Here is a 23,126-nt window from a genome sequence, read left to right as displayed (position 1 = left end):
GTTCCTCTTGTTAAATGCTCTCATATTACCACTGCTGCCAATAAAAATGACATGATATGAACATTTCTTCCTTGGCCTCAAGCCACAAAACCATGAAGGACAAAATTAAAAACAAAACAAAAAAACAAAACAAAACAAAACAAAACCCTACTAAATGAAACAGTGTACTATTTCATACTGCTGGCAGGAATATAAATAAATCAGTACAAGCTCTCCAGAGAGCAATACTGAAATCATCCTACAAGTGCACCTGACCACTTATTAAAGAGCACACTGACCGCAGCACTGTTTTTAATAACTGCAAAAAAAAAAAGAGTTCGCCAGTTGAAATTAGTTAAAACAGTACAACTATACAATGGAATAGTCTGCATCTATAAAAAAGAACAAGAAAGCTCATGCTGTGAAAACAGCTTCAGGAAATACTGTCAATTTGAGAGAAAAAGGGCACAGAACAGAGTATACAGCACGTTGGCTACCTTTTGTGTAAGAAAAGGGAAGGATAATGTAACAGGGAAGAACAAATCTGACTCCATATTTGACTGTTCCTTTCGCTCTGACCTTGTGCTCTGTTGTCTGTGCTTCGTCATGCTGGTTCTGCACATTTTGTAAAAGAACACTGCCTACAGCCTTGAAATATATAAAATAGCCCATTCTCAAGGCCCTGACCTTTAAGAGTATAATGCTTTCCAATGCACAGAGAGATTAAAAGTTGCAGAACAGAGAATAACATTTGTCTTGTTCGAGGTTTGCAGAGGCACGATGACCTGACATAGGTGGACAGCTGCAAGGACAAAGGATTCTGGATTCCTATACCAAGAATTCTGCAACAACCAACCACAACCCCTCTCCTTCTTAGTATAAAAGGAGACTGAATTCTGACTTGGATAAGGTTCTCCAGGATGTTCATTAGTCTGCCCTCTTCTCTGCCTGCTGACTTTTTGAATAAAGTTGCTATTCCTTGCCACCTCGTCTCCCGATTTATTGGCCTGTCGGGCCGTAAGAAGAACAAGTTTGGATTCGGTAACAATAACACTATAGATTCATGCACACTGGAAAGCTATAAAAGGAACTAATAAAAACAATTACCTATAGAAGAGGGTATACTTAAGGAAGAGGGAAGTAAGACAGGCATGGAAACAAATTTTTTCAGTGGATAGCTTTGTACGTTGTATTGTTATGTGAACCATGTGAACCAATTATCTAGCCTCCCCAACCCCCCAAACCCAAAACATAAAAACCAAAAACTAACACTAGTGATTACCTTTGCAGAGGGTGAGGGGGGATGAAGGACAAGGGAAAAAGGGAGACTTTTTCAATGTACACCTTTCAATACACTTGTGTATACAGTCAAATGATCTTTGATAAGGTTGCCACTTGAAGAGGAAAGAACAGTGTCTTCAAAAAATTATGTTGGGAAACTGGATACTCACGTGCAAAAAATTGAAGGTGGGCTCTGATCTCATACTTACACAAAAATTAATCCAAAAGGGATTATAGGCCTAAACCTAAGACCCTAAACTATAAAACTCTGGAAGAAAACACGAGGGAAAAACTTCATGATGTTTGACTTGGCAATTTTTCTTATGTCTTATATATGACACCAAAAGCATAGGCAACCAAAGCAAAAACAAAATGAGACTACACCAAACTTAAAAATTTTGTATATCAAAGGATCCAGTCAACAGAGTGAAAAAGCAGCCTACAGGAATAGGAGAAAATGACTTGCAGATCACATATCTGATAAGGTGTTAATATCAAAAATATAAAAATAACTCCTACAACTAAACAGCAAAAAAACCAATCCAATTAAAAAAATGGGTAGAGGATCTGCATATACATTTTTCCAAAGAAGACATACAAATGGCCAACAGGCATATGAAAAGATGCTCAACATCACTAATCATCAGAGAAAATGCAAATCAAAACCACAGTGAGAGATCACCTGACAACGGTCAGAATGGCTATCATCACAAAGACAAGAGATTGATGAGGATGGAGAAAAACTGGACCCTTGTGCACTGTTGGTGGGAATGTAAACTGGAGCAGCCACTATGGAAAACAGTATGGAAGTCCCTCAAAAAAGTAAAAATAAAACAGCAATCCCACTTCTGGTATATATTTGAAGGAAATGAAATCAAATCTTGAAGAGATATCTGTATGTTTGTGTTCACTGCAGCATTATTCACAATAGCCAAGATGCAGAAACAACCTGTGTCAACAAATGAATGAAAAAAGATGTGACAACATACACACCCCCACACCCACAACGGGAAAAAAAAATTGTACCATTTGTAACAACATGAACAAAACTTGAGGACATTATACTAAGTGAAATAAGTCAGATAAAGACAAATACTATGTGATATCACTTACATGTGAAATTTAAAACAGCCAAAATCGTAGAAACAGAGAGTAGAGTGTGGCAGTTACCAGGGCTTGGAGGGGTTAGGAAAATAGGGATACGTAGGTAAGAGGGCACAACCTTCCAGTTGTAAGATGAGTAAGCTCTGGGCATCTAACCTACTGTGTGGTGATTACCATTAACGATAACACATTACACAGTTGAAAGTTGCTAGGAGAGTCAATTTGAAATGTTCTCAACACAAAAAAGGAATAGTAATTATGCTTTGTTACTGTGTTACACGAGTTCACTATATATTTTAGATATTAACCCCTCACTAGATATACAATTTGTGAATTTTTTTCCCATTTTGTAGGTTGCCTTTTCGTTTTGGTGATTATTTCTTTCATTGTGCAGAAGCTTTTTAGTTTCATGTAGTCCTACTTACTAATTTTTGCTCCTGTTACTTGTGCTTCTGGTGTTATATCTGAAAAATCATTGCCAAGACTAATGTCAAAGAACTTACTCCCTGTTTCCATTTAGGAGTTTTACGGTTTCAGGTTTTATGTATAATTCCCTATTCTATTTGAGTTAATTTTTGTTAAGTGTTATAGGATAGAGGTCTAATTTCATTCTTCTGCATGTGGTTATCCAGCTTTTCAACACCATCTACCAAAGAGATGTACTTCCCTCATTGAATACTCTCGAATACTTTGCCAAATATTAGTTGGTCATATATGCAAGGGGTTATTACTGGGCTCTCAATTTGTCCCACTGGTCTATGTGTCTGTATTTATGCCAGCAGCACCCTGCTTTGATTATCATACCTTTGTTTGAAATCAGAAGTGTGTGATGCCATCTTCTTTCTCAAGAATTGTTTTGGCTATTTGGGGTCTTTTGTGGTTCCATTAAGCCTTTAGGATTTTTTTTTTCTATTTCTGTGAAAAATACCATTGGAATTTTGAGAGAGACTGCATTAAGCCTACAGATGGCTTTGGACAGTATGGACATTTTAACAATATTAATTCTTCCAACCCATCAACACAAGGTATCTTTCCATTTATTTGTGTCTTTTTCAGTTTCCTTCATCTAAGTCTTACAGTTTTCAACATACAGCTCTTTCACCTCCTTAGAGAAATCTGTTCCTAAGTATTTTATTATTTTTGATGCTATTGTGTATGGCACTGTTTTATTTCTGTTTCATATATTTCATTGTTAGTGTATACAAATTCAGCTGATTTGTGTGCTGATTTTGTATCATGCAACTGAATTTGTTGATCAGTTCCAACTATTTTTTTTGGTGGAGATCATATCATATAAGATCATATTATATGCAAATAAATAATTTTACTTCTTCCTTTCTGACTGGATGCCTTTTCTATCTTTCTCTTGCCTAACTGCTATGGCTAAGACTTCCAGTACCTTGCTGAATAGGAGTGTTAAGGACAGTCACCCTTGTTTTGTTCCGGACCGTAGAGGAAAAGCTTTCAACTTTTCACTACTGAGTATGGTATCAGGTATGGGCTTGTCACACATGGACATTATTATGTCGAAGGCATGTTCCTTCTATACCCAATTTGCTGAGAGCTTTTCTCATGAAAGGATCCTGTATTTTTTGTCAAATGCTTTTTTCTGCATCGACTGAGATGACCGTATGATTTTTATCTTTCATTCTATTAAGTAGTGTACCACATTTATTGATTTGCAGATATTGAACCATTTTTTAATTCTGCGGATAAATCCCACTTGACCATGGTGTATGATTCCTTTTAAGTGCTGCTAAATTCAGTTTGCTAACATCTGATTGAAAATTTTGTGTCTATACTCATCAGCGATATTGGCCTGTAGTTTTCTTGTAATTTCCTTTGTTGGCTTTGGTATCAAGGTAATGCTAGCCTTGTAAAATGAATCTGAGAGTCCTCCCTCCTCTTCAATGTTTCAGAAGAGTTGAAGAAGGATTAGTGTTATTTCTTCTTTAAATATTTGATAGAATTCACCAGTGAAGTCATCGGGTCCTGAACTTTGCTTTGTTAGGAAGTTTTTGATTACTGATTCAATCTCCTTATTTGTTATTGGTCTGTTCAGATTTTCTGGTTCAGCCTTGGTAACTTACATGTTTCAAAGAATTTATCCATTTCTTCTAGGTTATGTTGACATATGTGTCTCTTATACTCCTCTGAACTTCTGTGGTATAAAAGCTGTAATGTCTCCTCTTCCAATACTGATTTTATTCACTTGAGTCTTCTTTTGCCTCTAAGTCTAGCTAAAGGTTTGTCAGTTCTGTTTATCCTTAAAAAAAAAACAAAGGCCCTTAGTTTCATTTACCTTTTTGCTATTGTTTTTCTTGTCTCTATTTAATTTATTTCTGTTCTGATCTTTATTATTTCCTTCCTTCTGTTATCATTGGGTTTAGCTTGTTTTTTTTTTTTCCTAGTTCCTTGATGTATAAAATTAGGTTGTTTGAGATCTTTTTTCTTAATATAGGCATTTATCTGTTAACTTCCCTCTTAGAACTGCTTTTGCAGAATCTCATAGGTTTTAGTATGGTATCTTTTCATTTTTGTTTGTTTCAAGCTATTTTTAAATTTCGTTTTTGATTTCTTTGACACAATGGTTGTTCAGGACTGTGTTTAGTTTCCACATGTTTGTGAATTTTTCAATTGCCTCCTGTTACTGATTTCTAGTATTATACCATTGTGGTTAGAAAAAAATACTTGGTATGATTTTAATTTTCTTAAATTTGTTAAGACTTGTTTTATAAGCTATCACACGGTCTATCCTGGTGAATGCTGTGTGTGTGCTTGAGAAGAGTGTGTATCCTGCTGCTGTTGGATGGAATGTTCTGAATATGTCTGTTAGGTCCATTTGGTCTAGAGTGCAGTTTAAATCTAACGTTTCCTTGTTGATATTCTGTCTGGATGATCTATCCATTGTTGAAGGTGGAGTACTAAAGTCCTCTATGATTATTTTATTGTTGTCTGTTTCTCCCTCCAGATCTGCTAGTATTTCTTAATATATTCAGGTGCTCCCATGTTGGGTGCATATATATTTATGACTGTTATCTCTTCTTGACAAATTGAACCCTTTATCATTATATAATGACCTTCTCTGTCTCTAGTTACCATTTCTGGCTTAACATCCATTTTGTCTGACATCAGTATAGCTACCCCTGCACTCTTGGTTTCCACTTGCATAGAATATCTTTTCCAACTTTTACGTTGAGCCCATGTGTGCTCTTAAAGCTGAAGTGAGGCATCCTACAGCTGGGTCTTGTATTTTGTTTTTCTGTTTTTAAATCCGTCCAACCACTCCATGCCTTTTAATTGAAGAATTCAATCCATTTACATTTAGCGTTAATTGTTCATAGGTAAGACCTTACTAATTCCATCTTATAGTTTTCTGGCTGTTTTTGCAGTTCCCTTGTTCCTTTCTTCCTCTCTTGCTGTCTTCCTTAGCAAGGTGAAAATTCTCTGTAGTAGTGTGCTCTGATTCCCTTCTTTTCATCTTTTGTGTATCTACTGTAGGTTTTTGCTTTGTAGTTACCATGAGGCTTACATAAAACATCTTATAGATATAAGTCTATTTTATGCCGATAACAACTTAGCTTTAATCACACACAAAAACTCGACCCTTTTACTTCCCCCAACCTTTTACGGTTTTTGATGTACAATAATTTAACTCTTTTTACAGTGTGCATTCATTAACAAACTATTGTAGCTATTTTTTTTTTTTTTTTTGCTTAGGAATATTTTTTATTATGGAAGTATAGTCGGTTTACAATGTTGTGTTAGTTTCTTGTGTACAGCACGGTGATTTGGTTATATATATAGATATGCCTTTTCATACTCTTTTTCATTATAGGCTATTACAAGGTATTGAATAGAGTTTCCTGTGCTGTACAGCAGGACCTTGTTGTTTATCTGTTATATATATATATAGTAGTTAGTATCTGCAAATCCTGATAAAAATAATTTTTGACTGAACATAGCAAAAGATGTTTTGGAATATAATCTTGGTTTAGTCGGAGAGCAGCACTGCTTTAAGAAAGCCAACAAGATAGCGCAGACCGCACCCTACCCATCACCCAGGCAGCGTCCCCGCCTCCCCAGTCACACAGAATCGGGTTTGTATCCAAACTCGATGGCTTAGTTGTTTGGTGCAACACGATTATTTAGGTTCAATTTTGAGTTTCTTTCTTTCTTTTAAAAAATCCTTCCCTGTTGGTATCTAGGGTTGAATCTGGACGTGTGAGCAACTCAATGTTGAGTAAGACTGGGTTTACACTTGGTTCAGGGCCTGGTGCACAGCGATGATAAGTATTTGTTTCTCCTCTTTCTTTTCAGGACTTGACGTGTCTGCTTAATGTGCCACTGTTGATATTTGCAAAATTTCTGGACTAACCACGAGAGAGTGATGTCAGTGTGATGGGACAAATCCTCATTTGTTTAAAAAAAAAAAAAAGAATTCTCCCCAAGTGCCATAATGGGTATTGTAGCTATTTTCAATACTCTTGTCCTTTAATCTTATATCATCACTTTGGAGTATTAGAGTATTCTTAATTTTTATTATTACTTACCTTTACCAGTGTGATGTATATTTTCATACATTTTTATGTTACTAATTCACAACCTTTGATTTCAGCTTGAAGAAATCCTTTCAGCATTTCTTTTATGGCAGAACTCTCTCAGTCTCTGTGTCTGGGAAAGTATTTCTCCTTTGTTTCTGAACCACAGGCAGAGGAGCATCTCTCCTGGCCCTAAGCTGTGCCATCATGTGGCAGGGGTGATGCAGGTGAAGTGCAAACTGCTCCTCTCATACTCTAGTGCATCCATTGTTCTTGCTCCAGTGGAATGCTAAATCTTCTTCTCTGGAAACCCGGATTTCCACAAAGGCTCTCTCATCTGTGGAGGACTGTCTAGGTCAGTGTTCTCCAGGGGCTCCCAGACTGCAGCTAAGAGGGGCTGGAACTGGTTCACAGGTCCCATCAGGGTCCACAGTCAAGACCAACATCTGCCTGCCTACTGCCCAATGCATAGTGAGCAAGTTTCCTTCCGGATCCCTTAGGGTATGGTACTGGATCCCAGAGCTCCCACAAAGGCACTTTTGTTTACCGACAGATAAGGAATATTTGTTGCATGGGGAGGGAAGGCAAGAATGAGGGATGTCTTATGCCCATGACCCAAAAATGTGAAAACGCTAGTGATCGACACTTTTAAAACAAAGGGAAAAAATAACAAATATATCACCAAAGTAGGCCTATCAAGGTCTGTCCCCAATGAGGAAGTTAAGTATTACTACAGAGAGTCAATGCATTTTATTGTCTTGACTTCAGTGAACAAACAACTGCTATCCTCCCCAAGCTGGGCCACTGCCCTACCTTTCTGGTCTTCACACGGAAGTTCTTTATGACAGATCTTAATACTGAAGCCTCTATGTGCTGCTGCATTCACGTCTTTATGTGTTGTAACAGCCTCTGGCCTGCTTTCTCTTGAAATTGTTCTTTGAAAGTCCTTTTCTTGGGATTAGTATTTCTAAACCCCTATGCAGTATTTAATCCTAAAGACACTCTCTCCTAGCTTGGATTTAATACTTTTTCTGCCTTTCTAACTACTCAGTCTGTCTCTGTCAGCTCCCTAAAACTAGGTATTGCCTATGGATCTGACTGCCTTGGGTCCTCCTTCCATTTTCTGCTTGTTCTCCTTTACCATTTAATACACGTTTCTGTGTCCATAGTTATTGTCAACTATCATCCCAGTATAGTTGTTCCCATCCTCAACCTCTCTCCCAAATCCCAGTAACTGAATTTCCAGCTATCTGCCAGTCTCCATATAATCTCTCTAACCATCTTCTTTTAAACAGTCACCCCCACACCATACACCCAGTAACACATACAAGCAGACCTCTAAAACTCACATTATTCATTGTTTTAGGCCACTAACTTTGCCTGTTTTGAGCTCTGTGGTCTGGACTTTATAATCATCATGCATCTTTATGTTGATGACTTTGCTTCACTTCTTGGCTTAATACTCGACAAAGATTCTCTGGCTGAGTCTGCTGATTATCTCCTCAAAACAAATCAAGATCTTCTACTGGCCAAGTTGTCTTTGGCTGCTGCTCATAATCTTGCCCAGGATCTCTAAACTGATACTGTATTTCACTGCTGGTTCCTCCTTAAGCAATCAAGACTAAGATCCACCTACACTTTCCTCCATACACCTGCCTGACCTCCCATGTTTTTCTGGGTCACAGTGGCTCTATTATCCACAATGATTCCAAGGCTAAATAAAGTCTCAGTCACAGATGATTCCTCACTCCCTCTGTCTCCTTTTTTTATTGTGGTAAAAACGTAAGATAATTTACCACATTAACCACTTTGAAGTATATTGCTTAGTAGTGTTAAGTATGCGCACATTGTAAAATCTAAAACTCTACACCCATGAAACAATGCCCCTTTTCCTCCTCCTCCATCTCTTCTCTTTAAACCCTAAAACGAATTGTTTCAGAAATCCTGGGAATCTTTCTCAGTAGTGCCATAGAAATTGTAAGATTTAGTGCTGTTAAGAGATCTGAAAGGTCACCTGACCACAAATTTCCTGTGTAAGAGTAACCTCCAAAATGTTTTTTTTTAAAGGGGTTTAGTGTATTCTTTTATTTAACTCCAAAATGTTGACTACAGTTTGCACACATCAGCAGAGAGCAAATCAGTCATATCACCCTTGAACTACTTATAACCCACCACAGAACAACATTAATCTTTCTCTTATGAAATTCCTTCAGACTTTTACAGAGAGCATTATATTCTCCAGAATTTTCCTTCCAAGGTTTATAAATTCCTAAGCCTTTTGACCACTCCTTGTACAACATAGTTTGGGGTCTTCAACATCATCCTGGCTCTGAATTCAGCACTTCAGTTCATCAATCCCTCTCAAAACATGTAACTGAAAATGAAGTCAATTTCATAGATACGGTCGGACCTGGGCAGAGCAGAGTGAGATAATTACCTGTTCTGATCATCTTTCTAGACACAATTACATTATTGATTGCTATTGAATCTACTATCAATGAAAGCTATAACATCTTTGGATTGGTTTGGCCAATATAAGCCTAATACTTGTCATGGACCTAAGACAAGAAATTCTTTCTTTTCACTGAATGACTTCGTATTCAGATGACTGTATCTCAGTGAGGTACAGTAAAAATCAGCAGCTACTGTACACTGCCAAGAAATATGCACACACTAAAATGTACCTACAAAGTTTTACCTAAAATATAATGCTAAAGGGCAGGTCACCTTGGAGTCCAGTCTGTTCCCCATACTCATATCCAGGCCTAGTTCCCTGATCCACTACCTCCTCTCCATCTTCACTACTCTAGTCCTCACTCTTCCCAGCCTCAACTACTCTTTCCAGTCCTCTTGCCAGCACAGTGACAGATTATTCTTTTTTGTAGCACAGAGCCTATACTGTGGCATTAATGATTTGCTTCTACTAGTTTACTCTGCTACTGTGTAAAGCCAACCTAATTATGCCAGCATTTGATAATCAGTTCCTTTCTCTCTGAACAACTGCCATAACTGCAGTGGAGAGTGAGTCCCAGTAGTATAAACCACACCATGAATATGCAAGATACATTAAACACACGTACTGTACATGTATAATGTACATATGCATTCTTCCTTATATATAGGGAATCTCTTCACTCTAGAGCAGCTGGAAGAGGGAACGGCTCAAGTGGCAGAGCACATGCTTAGCAAGCATGAGGTCCTGGGTTCAGTCCCCAGTACCTCCTCCAAAAATAATAAATAAAAAAACCTAACTTTCTAGAGCAGTTGAACTTTCCTGTTGGCTTCCCTCCTGCAAGTAAAATAAGTTTATCAAGAAATGAAAGACGGTCCCTAGGATTTGTCACACTAGGTCTGTAAGGGCTCAGGTCCCTCAACCCAAATTAAGTCCAACGAAATCAACAACACAAGTCCAAAGTTCTGTTTGTTTCGTGTCCTGTGATAAGGTACAAAGTATCCTTTATATTTGATTTCTAAACAGCAAGCACCTTTTTGATCAAGATTAAATGCCCTGAGGGATGGCCATAATTCTTCTATACTCCGTCTACTGCAGAATCCCATCTGAGGAGTCAGGTTAAGTGTATGGGCAACAACAGTATTTTAGACCCACAAACAGCTTATCCCTGAGAGAAAAAGTGTTTGGGAGAAAATAAAAATATCTCTAGTCTTCATTTTCTTAATAAAATGTTAGACTAGATAACTGCTAAGGTTCCCAATTAGTGCTAACACTCTGTTCTTTCATTCTGAATACTATTAGACTCTAGGCGAAAAAATTCATATTTATGTATCTCCAACAGTTTCATTTATACTGACAGTTTGGTGAAACCTTAAAGCGCTAACTCATTCATCTCAGCTAGAAAAACTGTCAACAAAGCAGAAAAGAGAGATTGCATGTAGTTTACCAGGACATAAATGAGGACCATTATGACTTTAAGAATATCAAAATGATTAATTCTTTTAAGAAGTGTCACTTCAGTCTGCATGAATTCAGTTAAGAAGTGGTATATATCACATGCTTTCACAATTCTCCAAAGGAAGAATCTTCTATATCAGTAAATTAACACTGCAATAGGAGAGAGAGAAGCAAGACGGCGAAGTAGAAGGACGCTTGTAACTCACCTTCTCCCACAAATACACCAAAACTCACATCTACGGACCCACTCAGCCAACCAGAGCACCTGCCAAACTCCAACAGAACATTGCCCTCCTCAAAAGACAAAGACGCCAAAAATCTGGTAGGAGAAAAGGAAAAAAGAAAGAAGAAAAAGCAAAACAGTGTGGGACCGGTCCCGCGGGGCGGGAGCGGCAAAGGAGGAATAGCGCTCATTCGCTGGGTCTCCCCAATCCAACGGAGAGGCCAACAGGACGGAGGGGGGCCTCCGAGGCTCAGATCTGCCCCACGCACCCCTTGACTGACAAAACTAAGTTAAACAGGCACAGAGGGTCCCTGCGACACCCAGCCTGGGATGCGAGCCAGCAGCTGGGGCCGGGACAGGCTACCTGAGCTGAGCGGAGGACTGGGGTGGCTGCACTGGGGCAGCCCCGGGGGACTGCAGGGGGCTGCGCGGCATGGCTGGGAGGGGATACGGGAGCAGAACAACCTTGGTCCTCCATAAATTGTGAAAAAAGCAAAGCAACAAGGCTGGTGTGCCCTGAGGGGAAGGGAGCCGTAGCCTTTGTCTCCTCAGACCGGTGGCGCCATTACTGGCACTTCTTGCGAGAAGAGAGGTGGGGCGCAGCCACAGCCGCCATCTCCTCCTGTGCGCAGTGCCCGGGTGGGGGCGAGGCCGAGAGCTGAATCCGCACCCGGGGGCTCTGCAACCTCCTAGGCAGGACTGAGACTTGTTTACAGCCTGAGGCAGATAGGATCTTTCTGCCCTGGCACCTCATGGAACTCGCGCCGCCAAGACAAACAAGGAGCTGAGATTTGGCACAGAGCAGGGGCGGGGCTGTTCTGCGGTCTTCCCTGAGCCCGCTTATGGAGCGCCGACCCGAGGCGGAACGTGCAGCTGCAGAGCAGTGGAGCGACCTGCACCTGGAGAGGGTGGGCGGCCACCCGCCTTCCTGGCAGGAACGCAGCACCTGACCACCATGCTGGGAGGGGGCGTGACCCGCCCACCTGCCTCGCCCAAGCGCAGCATCTGACTGCAGCATCGGGAGGGGGAGTGAGCCGCCCGCCCACTGGCCACAGTGCCAGAGAGATATGAGCAATATGAAGGAGCAGAAGAACCACTCCCAATTAAAAGATCAAGAGAAATCCCCTGGAAGCATGATCAAGGAAATAGACATTGATGGCCTACTAGATCAAGATTTCAAAAAAGGAGTGATCAAAGTACTGAAGGAACTAAAAGAAATAGTGTTTAGAGATATAAAATATGTCAAAAATGAAATAGAAGCTATAAAGAAGAGCCAAATAGAATTATTAAACTCCTTTGCTGAGATGAAAGCTGATGTAAAGGATATATAAAGCAGGCTAGATAAAGCAGAGGAGCGAATAAGTGACCTAGAAGACAGGATAACAGAAAGCACCCAATCAGAACAGCTGAGAGAAAAACAAATAAAAAAACAATGAAAACAATATAAGGGACCTATGGGATAATATAAAGCGTGCCAATCGATGCATAATAGGGATTCCAGAAGGGGAAGAAAGAACAAAGGGGACTGAAAAGGTATTTGAAGAAATCATGACTGAAAACTTCCCAAACCTAAAGAAGGAATCAGATATCCAAGTACAGGAGGCTCAGAGGGTCCCAAACAGGAAGAACCCAAACAGACCCACACCAAAACATTTCATAATCAAGATGGCCAGAGTCAAAGATAAAGAAATGATCCTAAAGGCAGCAAGAGGAAAACAAAGAGTTACAAGAGAACCCCAATAAGGCTCTCAGCTGATTTCTCTACACAAACACTACAGGCCAGAAGGGAGTGTCAAGATATATTCAAAGTCCTGAATGAAAAAAAGATGCAACCTAGGATACTCTATCCAGCAAGGCTATCCTTTAGAATAGGAGAGATAAAGAATTTCACAGACAAGCAAAAACTAAAAGAGTTTAGCAACACTAAACCCATGCTAAAAGAAATATTCACAGGTCTACTCTAAATAGAAAAGAAGCAGGATGCTACAAAAATGAGAAACTCATAACTGCAAAGGAGGTAACTACCATGAATTACAAAAAGAATAAACACAAAATTGTAAAAGAAGACATCTAAATCATTAAGAGTGAGAGAGGGAAGCAAGGAAAGCCACTGTGGAAAACAGTATGGAGATTCCTCAAAAGACTAGGAATAGACTTACCATAGGACCCGGGAATCCCGCTCCTGGGGATATACCCAGAAGGAACCCTACCTCAAAATGACTCCTGCACCCCAATGTTCATAGCAGCACTATTTACAAGAGCCAAGACATGGAAACAGCCTAAATGTCTATCAATAGATGACTGGATAAAGAAGAGGTGGTATATTTATACAATGGAATACTATTCAGCCACAAAAACCAACAACATAATGCCATTTGCAGCCACATGGATGCTCCTGGAGAATGTCACTCTAAATGAAGTAAGCCAGAAGGAGAAAGAAAAATACCATATGAGATCACTCATATGTGGAATCTAAAAGATAAATAAATAAATAAATACAAAACAGAAACAGATTCATAGACATAGAATACAGACTTGTGGTTGCCAAGGGGGCGGGGGTGGGAAGGGACAGACTGGGATTATAAAATGTAGAACAGACAAACAAGATTATACTGTATAGCACAGGGAAATATATACAAGATCTTGTGGTAGGTCACAGAGAAAAAAAAAAGTGACAATGAATATATGCATGTTCATGTATAACTGAAAAACTGTGCTCTACACTGGAATTTGCCACAGCATTGTAAAATGAAAAAAAAAACATTGCAATAGACCCTTGAGTTTTCAGCATTGGTCCTTAGTATGCATATCATAAAGTCAAGGCTGTGACACCATTATTAAAACCACGCTCTCAACTTTCTTTCAAGGCAGCTTTCAAAATCATGAACTCATTTTTACAGATTCTTACCCCAAGCAGTGATTCCTAGCCTTAATCACAGAAGGATGGGCACATGATTGAGGTAAATTGACTGCAGAAGACAGAGGTATGGGACCAGCTTTCACAGAGAATAAGGAATACTCTGGATATACTAAGTTTGGGTGTGAATTGACTATTACTGGCCTATAAATTCCTTGTAAGCAGGGGTTAAATCGTATTGAACCTGTTATCACCCACAGCAGTTTCAGGAATACCACGCACATAAAGAGAGTAGCTTTAAAAGGACTGACCACTGGGTCTAAGCTGAGCAGCCAAGAGATGACAGGGAGAACTGGGACCAGAGCACAGATTTATGAAGAAATACAAGAGCATGAGAAGGCAGGAATATGGAAAGCACAAAGGCTGAGACCTTGGAGTTCCAAATACCAACAAAGTTCCACATGCCCTAGAGCTGTGCTCTAAAATGGCAAATGGGAAGAGAAGACAATGGTCATAGGAGGTAGGAAGAGGGAATCTCACGGGAGCCAACAGTACAGATTTTGAAGTTGCTGATGGCAAGAGAAACAAAGTAAATAGACAATCTAGCTGTCAGACTGAAGCATGCCTGGAAGCCTAGAGAGACACTGGGCTGCAGAGAATGCTGCAGACTGCCAGCCAGTGCAGAACCAGGGATGGTGACAGTGACGGAACAGCAGCCTGCAAGTCTACGCTTCTCCCTACCTTCCTGGTGAGTCGGGGGGTGGGGGGCTGCACCTTAAAGAAGTTTGTCCCCAACATGCAAAAGCAAAGTGGGGACACACATGAAAAGAGTTGGGCACATAAAAATGTTTGATCATTGTACAAGCATAATGGGAAGGCTAAAAGCAGGGCAGTCTGGGGTGCCTGGACAGGCCTAGGGTGTATAAGCAGACAGCAGGGTTAAGAGCAAGAAGAGAACAGGAAATAAACTGGAAGCATGTCAGTGACTGGAGAAAAGGACTTCTTCACAGGCAGCCCTGTTCCTGAGAAACGCCAAGTGTTTATCAAGCCTGGAGCTTCCGCTAGAGCACTGCTTTGAAAATGATACTAAAAATTTCCCCGAAGGCTAGTCAGAACAGATATTAAGTAGTTTCACAAATGTTTAGTATGGGGAGTGGTGAGGTGAATAACTAAGAATCTGAGACTTAATGTTTTCCTAAATTTGTTGGACATTCTTCTAATTCAACCACTGGCAACTTCTGTTCATCAACCAGGAAGGTTAACATTACATTCATATTTCAAATTAAAGTCTAACTTCCAAAAGAATCTTTTGCTGGGACTATAAAAATGCATCTAAATCGGTAAGTTCAGTCTTTTTCTCCTCTGCATTTTCAGGCCAGCAAAAATGCTCAAAACAGAGGTCTTAATGATTTGGGAAATGAGTAAAAAATGGACACCACTCAAAACACATGACAAGTAGGAGTCCACAAACCTGCATTCGCCAAAGAAGTCCACACACTTGGAGCAGGTGTGAAAATTTTCCTTTTTAGGTATGAAAAAATAATTTCATACAGCTTTCTAGCTAATAAAAAAATCATTCAAGAGCGTAACAAAGGCTGACTACAGTCCAGAACACCAGGCCTCAACACTCAAGTCACCTGGCCTCATGGCCCTTGACTATCTCTGGTTTGAGGCTGCTCATGACACACTGGAAAAGCAGTGCAGGCCAGAGTGACAGGCCGTGACTGAAGCCACGGGAGGGGCCACCAGGACGGGGAGCACAGACTCCATACCTCCTACCCTCCCCACTTGGTATCCCACGTTTTTACTTTTTCTAAAGATGTTGATATTATAAAAATTAAGCACGAGTTCACAGAAGAGATTTCCATGGAACATCTTAATTCTTTCACTACACCTGTACAATTTAACTTAGTTATAATGAACACTAGAGAGCTCACCTCCAATCTACAAGAGAAAGGAGTGAAGCAGGTCTCACGTCCAGAATCTCTGGTGCGTTTTCAGAGGAGGAGTGCCCCTGTCTCTGAAGCAGTCCCACCTCAGATCAGAAAGTACCCTGAGGTCTTGAAACTCTCCTCCCTTTTCCATCTTCTCTCTCCCTCAGCCCTTTCTCCTCCCCCTTTCCGTGTACGCACGTATGTATGTAGTATGTATGTACGTACGTATGTACCTACAAACTCTACTACTGCCCCTTATTTCTTCCTTTCCTTCTTTCTTGCCTAGACAGGCCTGTAACAGGCCCAAATTAGCCCACTGCCTCAGACAGGGAAGAGAAAAAATAAGACATTTTAAAGAAAATAAGAAAAATGTCTTATTACCTCTATTACCGCTTTTCTGGGAGCAACTTCACTCTCCTAGTTTTATTCACACGCTCTACAATTTGAACTTGAAAATAATTTAGAAGTTTGGGTAGGCTTTCTGGACACAAAAGTGCTTGAATTGTAAAAATAAAAGAGGGAAGGACTGAAAAACAATTATTTCTTATGGCAGAAAAAGAGAATTCTAGATATCTTTATGAACAGACTCTGTCTCCCCACCTCCTGTTTGCTTAAGATACAAACAGCAATCAAGATATTTTCACTGTGAAGAACGACTATTTCAGTTTAGTATTAAACTGGGTTATTTACTTTAGAAAGTTTGTTGCAACTAGTTATCAATACAAGTTATAGAAATAGCTCAATTATATGAAGTTGGTCACTGCATTTTATTCTTTAAAATTATAAAGACAAAATATATAGCTGAAATAATATGACTGAATTGCTTCAAAATAGTATAAGAGGATGCAAAATTTCATCAAGCCGTAGATTTATGATTTGCGTACTTTTTGATATGATCATTAGACTACATTAAAAAGTCTACATATAAAAAATAGTAACAGAAGGGGGGGAAGTTGAGAAGAGTGTAGCTGAAACAAGATTATCCACAAACCCACTTCAACCGCCCGTTGAGTACTGTTTTTTTTGTAAGTGTTGCAACTTTTCATAATAAAAGATGCTGTAAAATGTTACTTATAAATTTAAGAAACGAGCAATTTTAAGATTCAGGCACATAGTGTAAAAGCAGCGCATTTTTAAAAATGAGATTTTGATTTAAAATACAGTTCATTAAAAATGAAGAATCAATTTTCCTTTGTAATTTTGTTGAAAGGGACAGTTTTTCCATGAAAAATTCTTGGCATAATTCTGAGTCTCTATAAACTAAGATGTAGAGGTGGTCTAATTCTGGCAGAAAATTGTTCAAATTCTGAAGTATATCGCAATAAATTTAGGATTTTAAATAAAAGAAAAACATAATAAAATCTAATTATCTCTTAAAAACACAGTAACTGAGTTGGTTCCGAGATCAGTAAAACTAAGAGTTCTAAAGCACATCATGTGAACTAAGTGTGGACTCTTTTGCATTAATCCTGCTTTATTCATTCTCTCCCCAGCCCCCTCCTTATATCTTACAATTCAGTAACATTTATCAAGCACCATGAGGCAACCAGTAGCCCAGGAAAGATACATTACATAGCGCTTGCTATATGCAAAAGAAACTATCCAAATAGTATACAGGTCGCCTCTGTTTTCCTAATATAAATCACTTACAGCAGGTTCATTATGTCCAGCAATTAATGGATCTTATGGATTTAGAATAAATATTTTCCTTTAAGCTCAAGAACAGAATTGGCTGCAATGGAACACATCAATGAATCCAAATTTGCCTTTGGTTTTTCTTAAAATTCTTTATCCCACTCAAAAGGATAATATGAAAATTGTTACATATTACAGGCATTCCCCAACTTACAGAAGGGCTGTGTTCTAAAAGTTCATCTGTAAATAAGCTTTCTGGAACTCAGATCACATTTCCCACTGAAACAATTTTATAAAGGGTAACTAAGCCAAACAGCCACCCCACGGAAATCCACAAAGCACAGACCTACTATGTTTTACTGCAGCACTGTGGGTTTTGTTCCCCTCAACTAACCAACTTGCACCTCTGTTTCTTTGATAAATGCAGTCGGGATTCCAGGAATATTTCTCCTGTCCTATGCTCTCTACACACACGTGCATGCATGTGCACAAACATACACACACACACGACCCCTTCCTTGGGTCTACGTGCCAAATGCCCCTTAGTTATCAGAGCACGCACAGCGGAGCACTGTTCAGATGAGTGGCTCTTGTGACTATCTGAAGGCTGGAGGAAGTTGGGGTTCTAGAGCTTATTAGGGAGCACTGGTCCTGGAACGTTCGATAGTAACTGTCCCTATCGGGTTTCACAATTACAGGGTAGAGATGGGGGATTATAACTTCTACCATGTTTATCTTCTAGAAAAATGGTTTTAAAAAATTGGAAACTTCCTAATAATCACTTTTAATATGAATTTTTAAAATGTTTATAAATTCAGAGCAAAATAAATTATAAGTTACTTTCGTGTCCTTTATCTACACCTGAAGTTGTAAGAAGAATCTCTTCTCCCCAGCTGGACAGTCACAGGCCTCTGCCCACCACAAGGAGAGGATGCCAGCGGGAGGTCCTGGAAACCAGCATTTAATCTAAGAAGAGAGCTGCCTATATTTGGGACCAACTTTTCTACCCCACCCAAAGGCAACCAGACTCATTGCTTTGAATATTTTTAAGCCACAAGATTGTTTTCATGGATGCAAGAAAGGGAGTAAAAAGCCACAGAGATAAAATGAATTCATTTCATATGTAAACACTTTCTCATGTGCCTATTAATTTGACAGTTTGAAAGAAAAATACAAAGGGATTCAGTATTCAGGCCTAATACCATACCACGTGTAATTTTTTTTCTTTTAAGTTCAGAATTCTATGAGCATGCTTCAATTATGCAGTGCTACCAAACCACTGTAAGATTTGAAATGTATTTTTATGAAGTCCAGATCCAGAAACATGATATAAATTTCCAGAAATCACTATAGAATCATACCAGAACTCAAGAGTTCCAGACTCTTTCCTGTCTCAGACTCAGCCGAGGTCTATTCCACTTGCCTGCATAGGTGTTGGCCTTGTTCAGGAGGTCTGTGCATGCGTGCATATCAGCAAAAGCCCGGATTCCTAAGCAGTTGACAGGATGAAGCTGAGATTCCAAAAATTCACAGCAAGTCTTCTTCACATCCTGTAACTGTAACAGACCAGCTGCTGGGAGAAGTACCTGTAATACACAAGTAAGCATGGTTAGAAACTGACTAGAAAAGTGTCACCATTCCCCGCGCCTACAGCGGGCTCAGGGGTCCAGCCACAGCTCATGATCTGCATCCAGACACAAGCATCCCAGAGAAAAGTAAGGTAACAATCATTTGTAAAAAGGGTGATGACTCCTTACATTCCCCATATTTTTCTATGGAATCTTTCAAAGGTCTCTTCTTGGTCACAAGAATTAACAGATATCAGATCGTATTAGGTCAACGGTTCTTTTTATAAGCATAAACAAAATGCTCCACTGAATTTTAAAAACATAAATTATTAGGATGCTAGGGGGTGCTGTGGTTCAGTGAAAATCTTTTTGTTCCCTTAGTAGTTCGAGTAGTCATAAACTTCAGTGATTTGGGGGGAAGAGTTAAGCACAGAGTAACATATGCCACAACCCAGCCTCACTTTGATTTTCCACAGTCTGAAATACCACAGACTGCTTTCCTTAGAGGGGGAGGACAATTTTAAACCTTTAAATTTTAAACAGTCTCTAACTACAAGCAGACTAATTTCTCTAAAATGTAACATATCTGCTAAAAAGGAAAACATAAAAAGTAATTGCCTAGTAATAACTTTTTAATTTGTGTTTTTATTTGAATAACTCCTCCAAGAGATTTTGTATTAATTAGGTTATTCTTTGAGATTTAACCAGTATCGTCACTATAAATACCACATCTTTTCAAATACGTCAATGATGGAAATATTTTTCCCTATAAGTGAATTAGTATGATGCTATATTAGAGACCGTATTTGAAAGTCAAATTGGAAAACTTCATAAAAAAGAAGTTTGCAAGTTCTTCTATAAAAGCTAAAAGAAAAAAAAAAAAAAACCTCAACTTTCAGAAAATAGAAAAGGTCACATGGCATATTAACATAAAAAATAAGTAAGACCTAAGTTCCTCCAGGGACTGACTTTCATGTATACCAAGCAGCAGCCCAAAGAGAAAAGAAATAGTAGTTTTGAATATCCTTTACGGTTTTCCTAAACATACGTGGGAAGTCCCAAGCGTGGAAGAGTAAGTGCATCCGTGTCTTTCTGTAACACAATCTACTCTATTTTCTTAAAGGAACCACAGCAGCTCTAAGTCTAGATCTAAAGTCTGTGTGTGCGCCTGCACGTACACAATCAACCGGTCATGAAGCAAGGACTAGAGGAACAACGTTTAATGTTTTAGTCCAATTCCACCAGCTAATACTAGTTTTCTCTGAAAACATGGAAACAATATCTGGTGACAATGCCTTTTCCTTCTCAATTTAAGGAAAATAAAGTGGAAATAATTCGTTTATAGCCAAACGTCTTGTATAACATGTATAGTGTGCTTTATTATGTAATGGGAATCAATCTCCATGGAAGGCTTTAGTTGCTGATAATCTGCAAATTGGAGTTTTTCTACACTGGTCTAATTGTGCTCTGAAGTAACGTAAAGTACGTTCCAAGATGCTTAACTGTGCAGCCATTTAATTCAGCAAATACATATAGTTAAGAAAGTAGTCTTCAGTGTAAGATTCAATCTCTGTGAAATTTGCACAAACAGTGATGATCACCCATCTGATCAGCATCTTCCCAGACACAACACAGTGTACTGCAGCAGTATTCAAATTGCTTGCTAATAGAGAGAGAGCGATTCTCAGAGGGGAGAAGTTGCTGAGCAGAAGCAGACTCACTCACATACTACTGGTGGGTGTGTATACTGGTTCAACCTCCAGGAAGAGCAATTTGTCTATTTAATCAAAATTACGAATGTACATATCCTCAGATCCAGGAATTTAACCCACAGATGTAAAAAAGCTCACATACGCAAGACTTTCACTAGAGGGTTATTGTGGGTAATAGCAGACGCTAGAAAAAAGTCTCAATGTCCACCATAAGGAGACTGGTTAAACACTAACGATCACCCATTCGACAGAACCCTCTGCAGCCATTCAAAAGAATGAGGAAACTATACGAATGGGACAATTTCTAAGATATATTAAGTGAAAACAAAAATCAGTGATTGGTTTATCCTATGCTAACATACACATACACACCCACATTTATATACACATCCATCTAAAAAGGCAGCTATAGCAGATTTAAAAATTTTTTATTTTGCTTCCTTGACTTCAACTTCATCACTACCAAGTTCAGATCTACTTTATCAGGAGATTAAAACTCACAAAATTGTAGAATCTCAGATCTGGAAAGGATATAACAAGTCATGCAGGCCAGGAATATAAAAGTTATTTCAGCTGTAGGCCACATGGTTAGAAATTCACATACAATTTTTTTTTTTAATGATGGTAGTGATGGATCAAGTGGTTCCACACTTGGCAAACATATATTAAATATAACTAAATGTAAAATATATATAACAAATTTATTTATATTTTCCTTTTTTATCAGTAAATCCTTCAAAATGCCTAAGTTTTATGACATAATTTTCCTATGACTAAACTTCAATAGCTCAGAATTTTAAATTAATTATATGCAGCTTTAAAAACAATTAATAATTGGCCCAAGCTTACTGACATGACCCCTGACGACCATCAGTCACTCATGACGAAAACTGGAAGGTAGCTGGGGCCACACCCACTGTCCAGATTACTCCGTGTATTAGACAACCAGCTAACAAACAAAAATGCTCCAAATTTCAGGTTAACCATATCTCACAATCAGAACCAAAGAGCTAGCAGTCTATGAGCTGGATGCCTTGGGATCAAATCAAATCAAACCTCCTAATTTGTCTGACGAAAAAACCAAGTCCTAGAGAGGCCAAAAGACTTGACCAAGTTGTACAACCTGTCAGTAGAGAGCTAGTGATAAAAATAAGAATTCGCCAAAAATAAAATTCGCCAACCCTTTGGTCTACTGTTCTTTCCACTATCCTGAGCCTCCTCTGTAGGTGTTGAATGGAGGGCTTGTCTAATTTCTAAATCTGCAATACTGCTCTTTTCAGCAAGGGTAATAAAGACAATAATCATTTCAACATCGCATTCTTGCAGCGTCTTCCATTAACTGAGTAATTACTACGTCGGGCCCAGTACTAAGCACTGGGCAGGCAACATCTCACTCCCTCCATTAGACACAATGAATACAGAGCCTGGGAGAAGCTGGTAACCTGCCCAAGATCACGCACCTGGCAGGTCAAGTCTTCTAGGAGCTTTTAGATGGCACACAGGAACATTCTCACGTTGATAGTCAGGAATAAGTTTTTAAAGTTACTATTTATTTCAGGAAGATAAATCCTTTCTTAAGTAAATTTATTTAAGCAAAACTTGAGTCATGTAGAGAAAAACATTACTGGCATCAGCACTAGTGAATATAGCAAAGTAATGAAGATGACACATAAATTACTGACTTGGGAGATCAGATTTAAGTGTTCTAATCTTTCAATGTCTGGTACCATTCTGATTTTCTGTGGTGTTTACATATCATTGAAAACGAAGGATGTGCTTTTTAATCTGAGGCCATCATAATCCCATGGCTTATTTTCTCCAAAGCAGACTAACTGTACATTTAGTAACAAAGGTAGGAAGCTCATTGATTGTAAGGAGGTGGTTTCTTAATGTTCTATTTAGGTCACAAAAGTATCTTGGGCATTGTCATTAAGAGGTCTGAAGAATATGACTTTTAAAATTAATTTTTCTGAGCTCTCTAGAGTAAAGGAACGGCTGAATAGTGCTGCTTCTTATATGAAGCAGAAGTGTATCAATACAATAAAACCTCCAGTCACAAAGAACTACAATCTAATAGAAAATTTCCATCTGCTTTCACCTTCCATATGCTTCAATTTTCAGATGCTTCAGTAGTATTCCTGCTATGACTGACTGAAAAAACCCTAAGTAAGGCACTCTAAACTCCTGAAGTGTATTCCAAAACATCAAAGAAAAAGCAATGACATTTGCAGTATACTCTGAATGTTAATGATATATTCTAGTAATCTAACAGTGATCAATTCCCATATAATGTATACACTGAGGAAGGGCCACATTCCAGAAGCTAAAATCCTGGTGGGAGCAGGGTCTGAGTGGAGAAACTTCAGGTCGCTACTAACAGCA

General features: G+C 39.0%; 1 protein-coding gene across 2 annotated transcripts in view; it reads right to left on the bottom strand.

Moving 5' to 3' along the window:
- The window catches only part of KLHL2 (kelch like family member 2), a 113,481-nt gene that overhangs the window by 30,622 nt on the left and 59,733 nt on the right, over positions 1-23,126 (bottom strand). The window contains exon 5 of one of the 2 annotated variants that reach the window (XM_074376947.1): positions 18,888-19,050. In XM_074376947.1, coding sequence (XP_074233048.1) covers positions 18,888-19,050 — 163 coding nt within the window. Of the gene's footprint in view, positions 1-11,021; positions 11,715-18,887; positions 19,051-23,126 lie in introns of those variants that run through there. The other variant, XM_074376952.1, reaches the window with a different exon arrangement.

This window comes from Camelus bactrianus, chromosome 2 (genome assembly GCF_048773025.1).
Source record: "Camelus bactrianus isolate YW-2024 breed Bactrian camel chromosome 2, ASM4877302v1, whole genome shotgun sequence".
Taxonomy (NCBI): domain Eukaryota; kingdom Metazoa; phylum Chordata; class Mammalia; order Artiodactyla; family Camelidae; genus Camelus; species Camelus bactrianus.
This window is presented reverse-complemented; position numbering and strand designations above follow the sequence as displayed.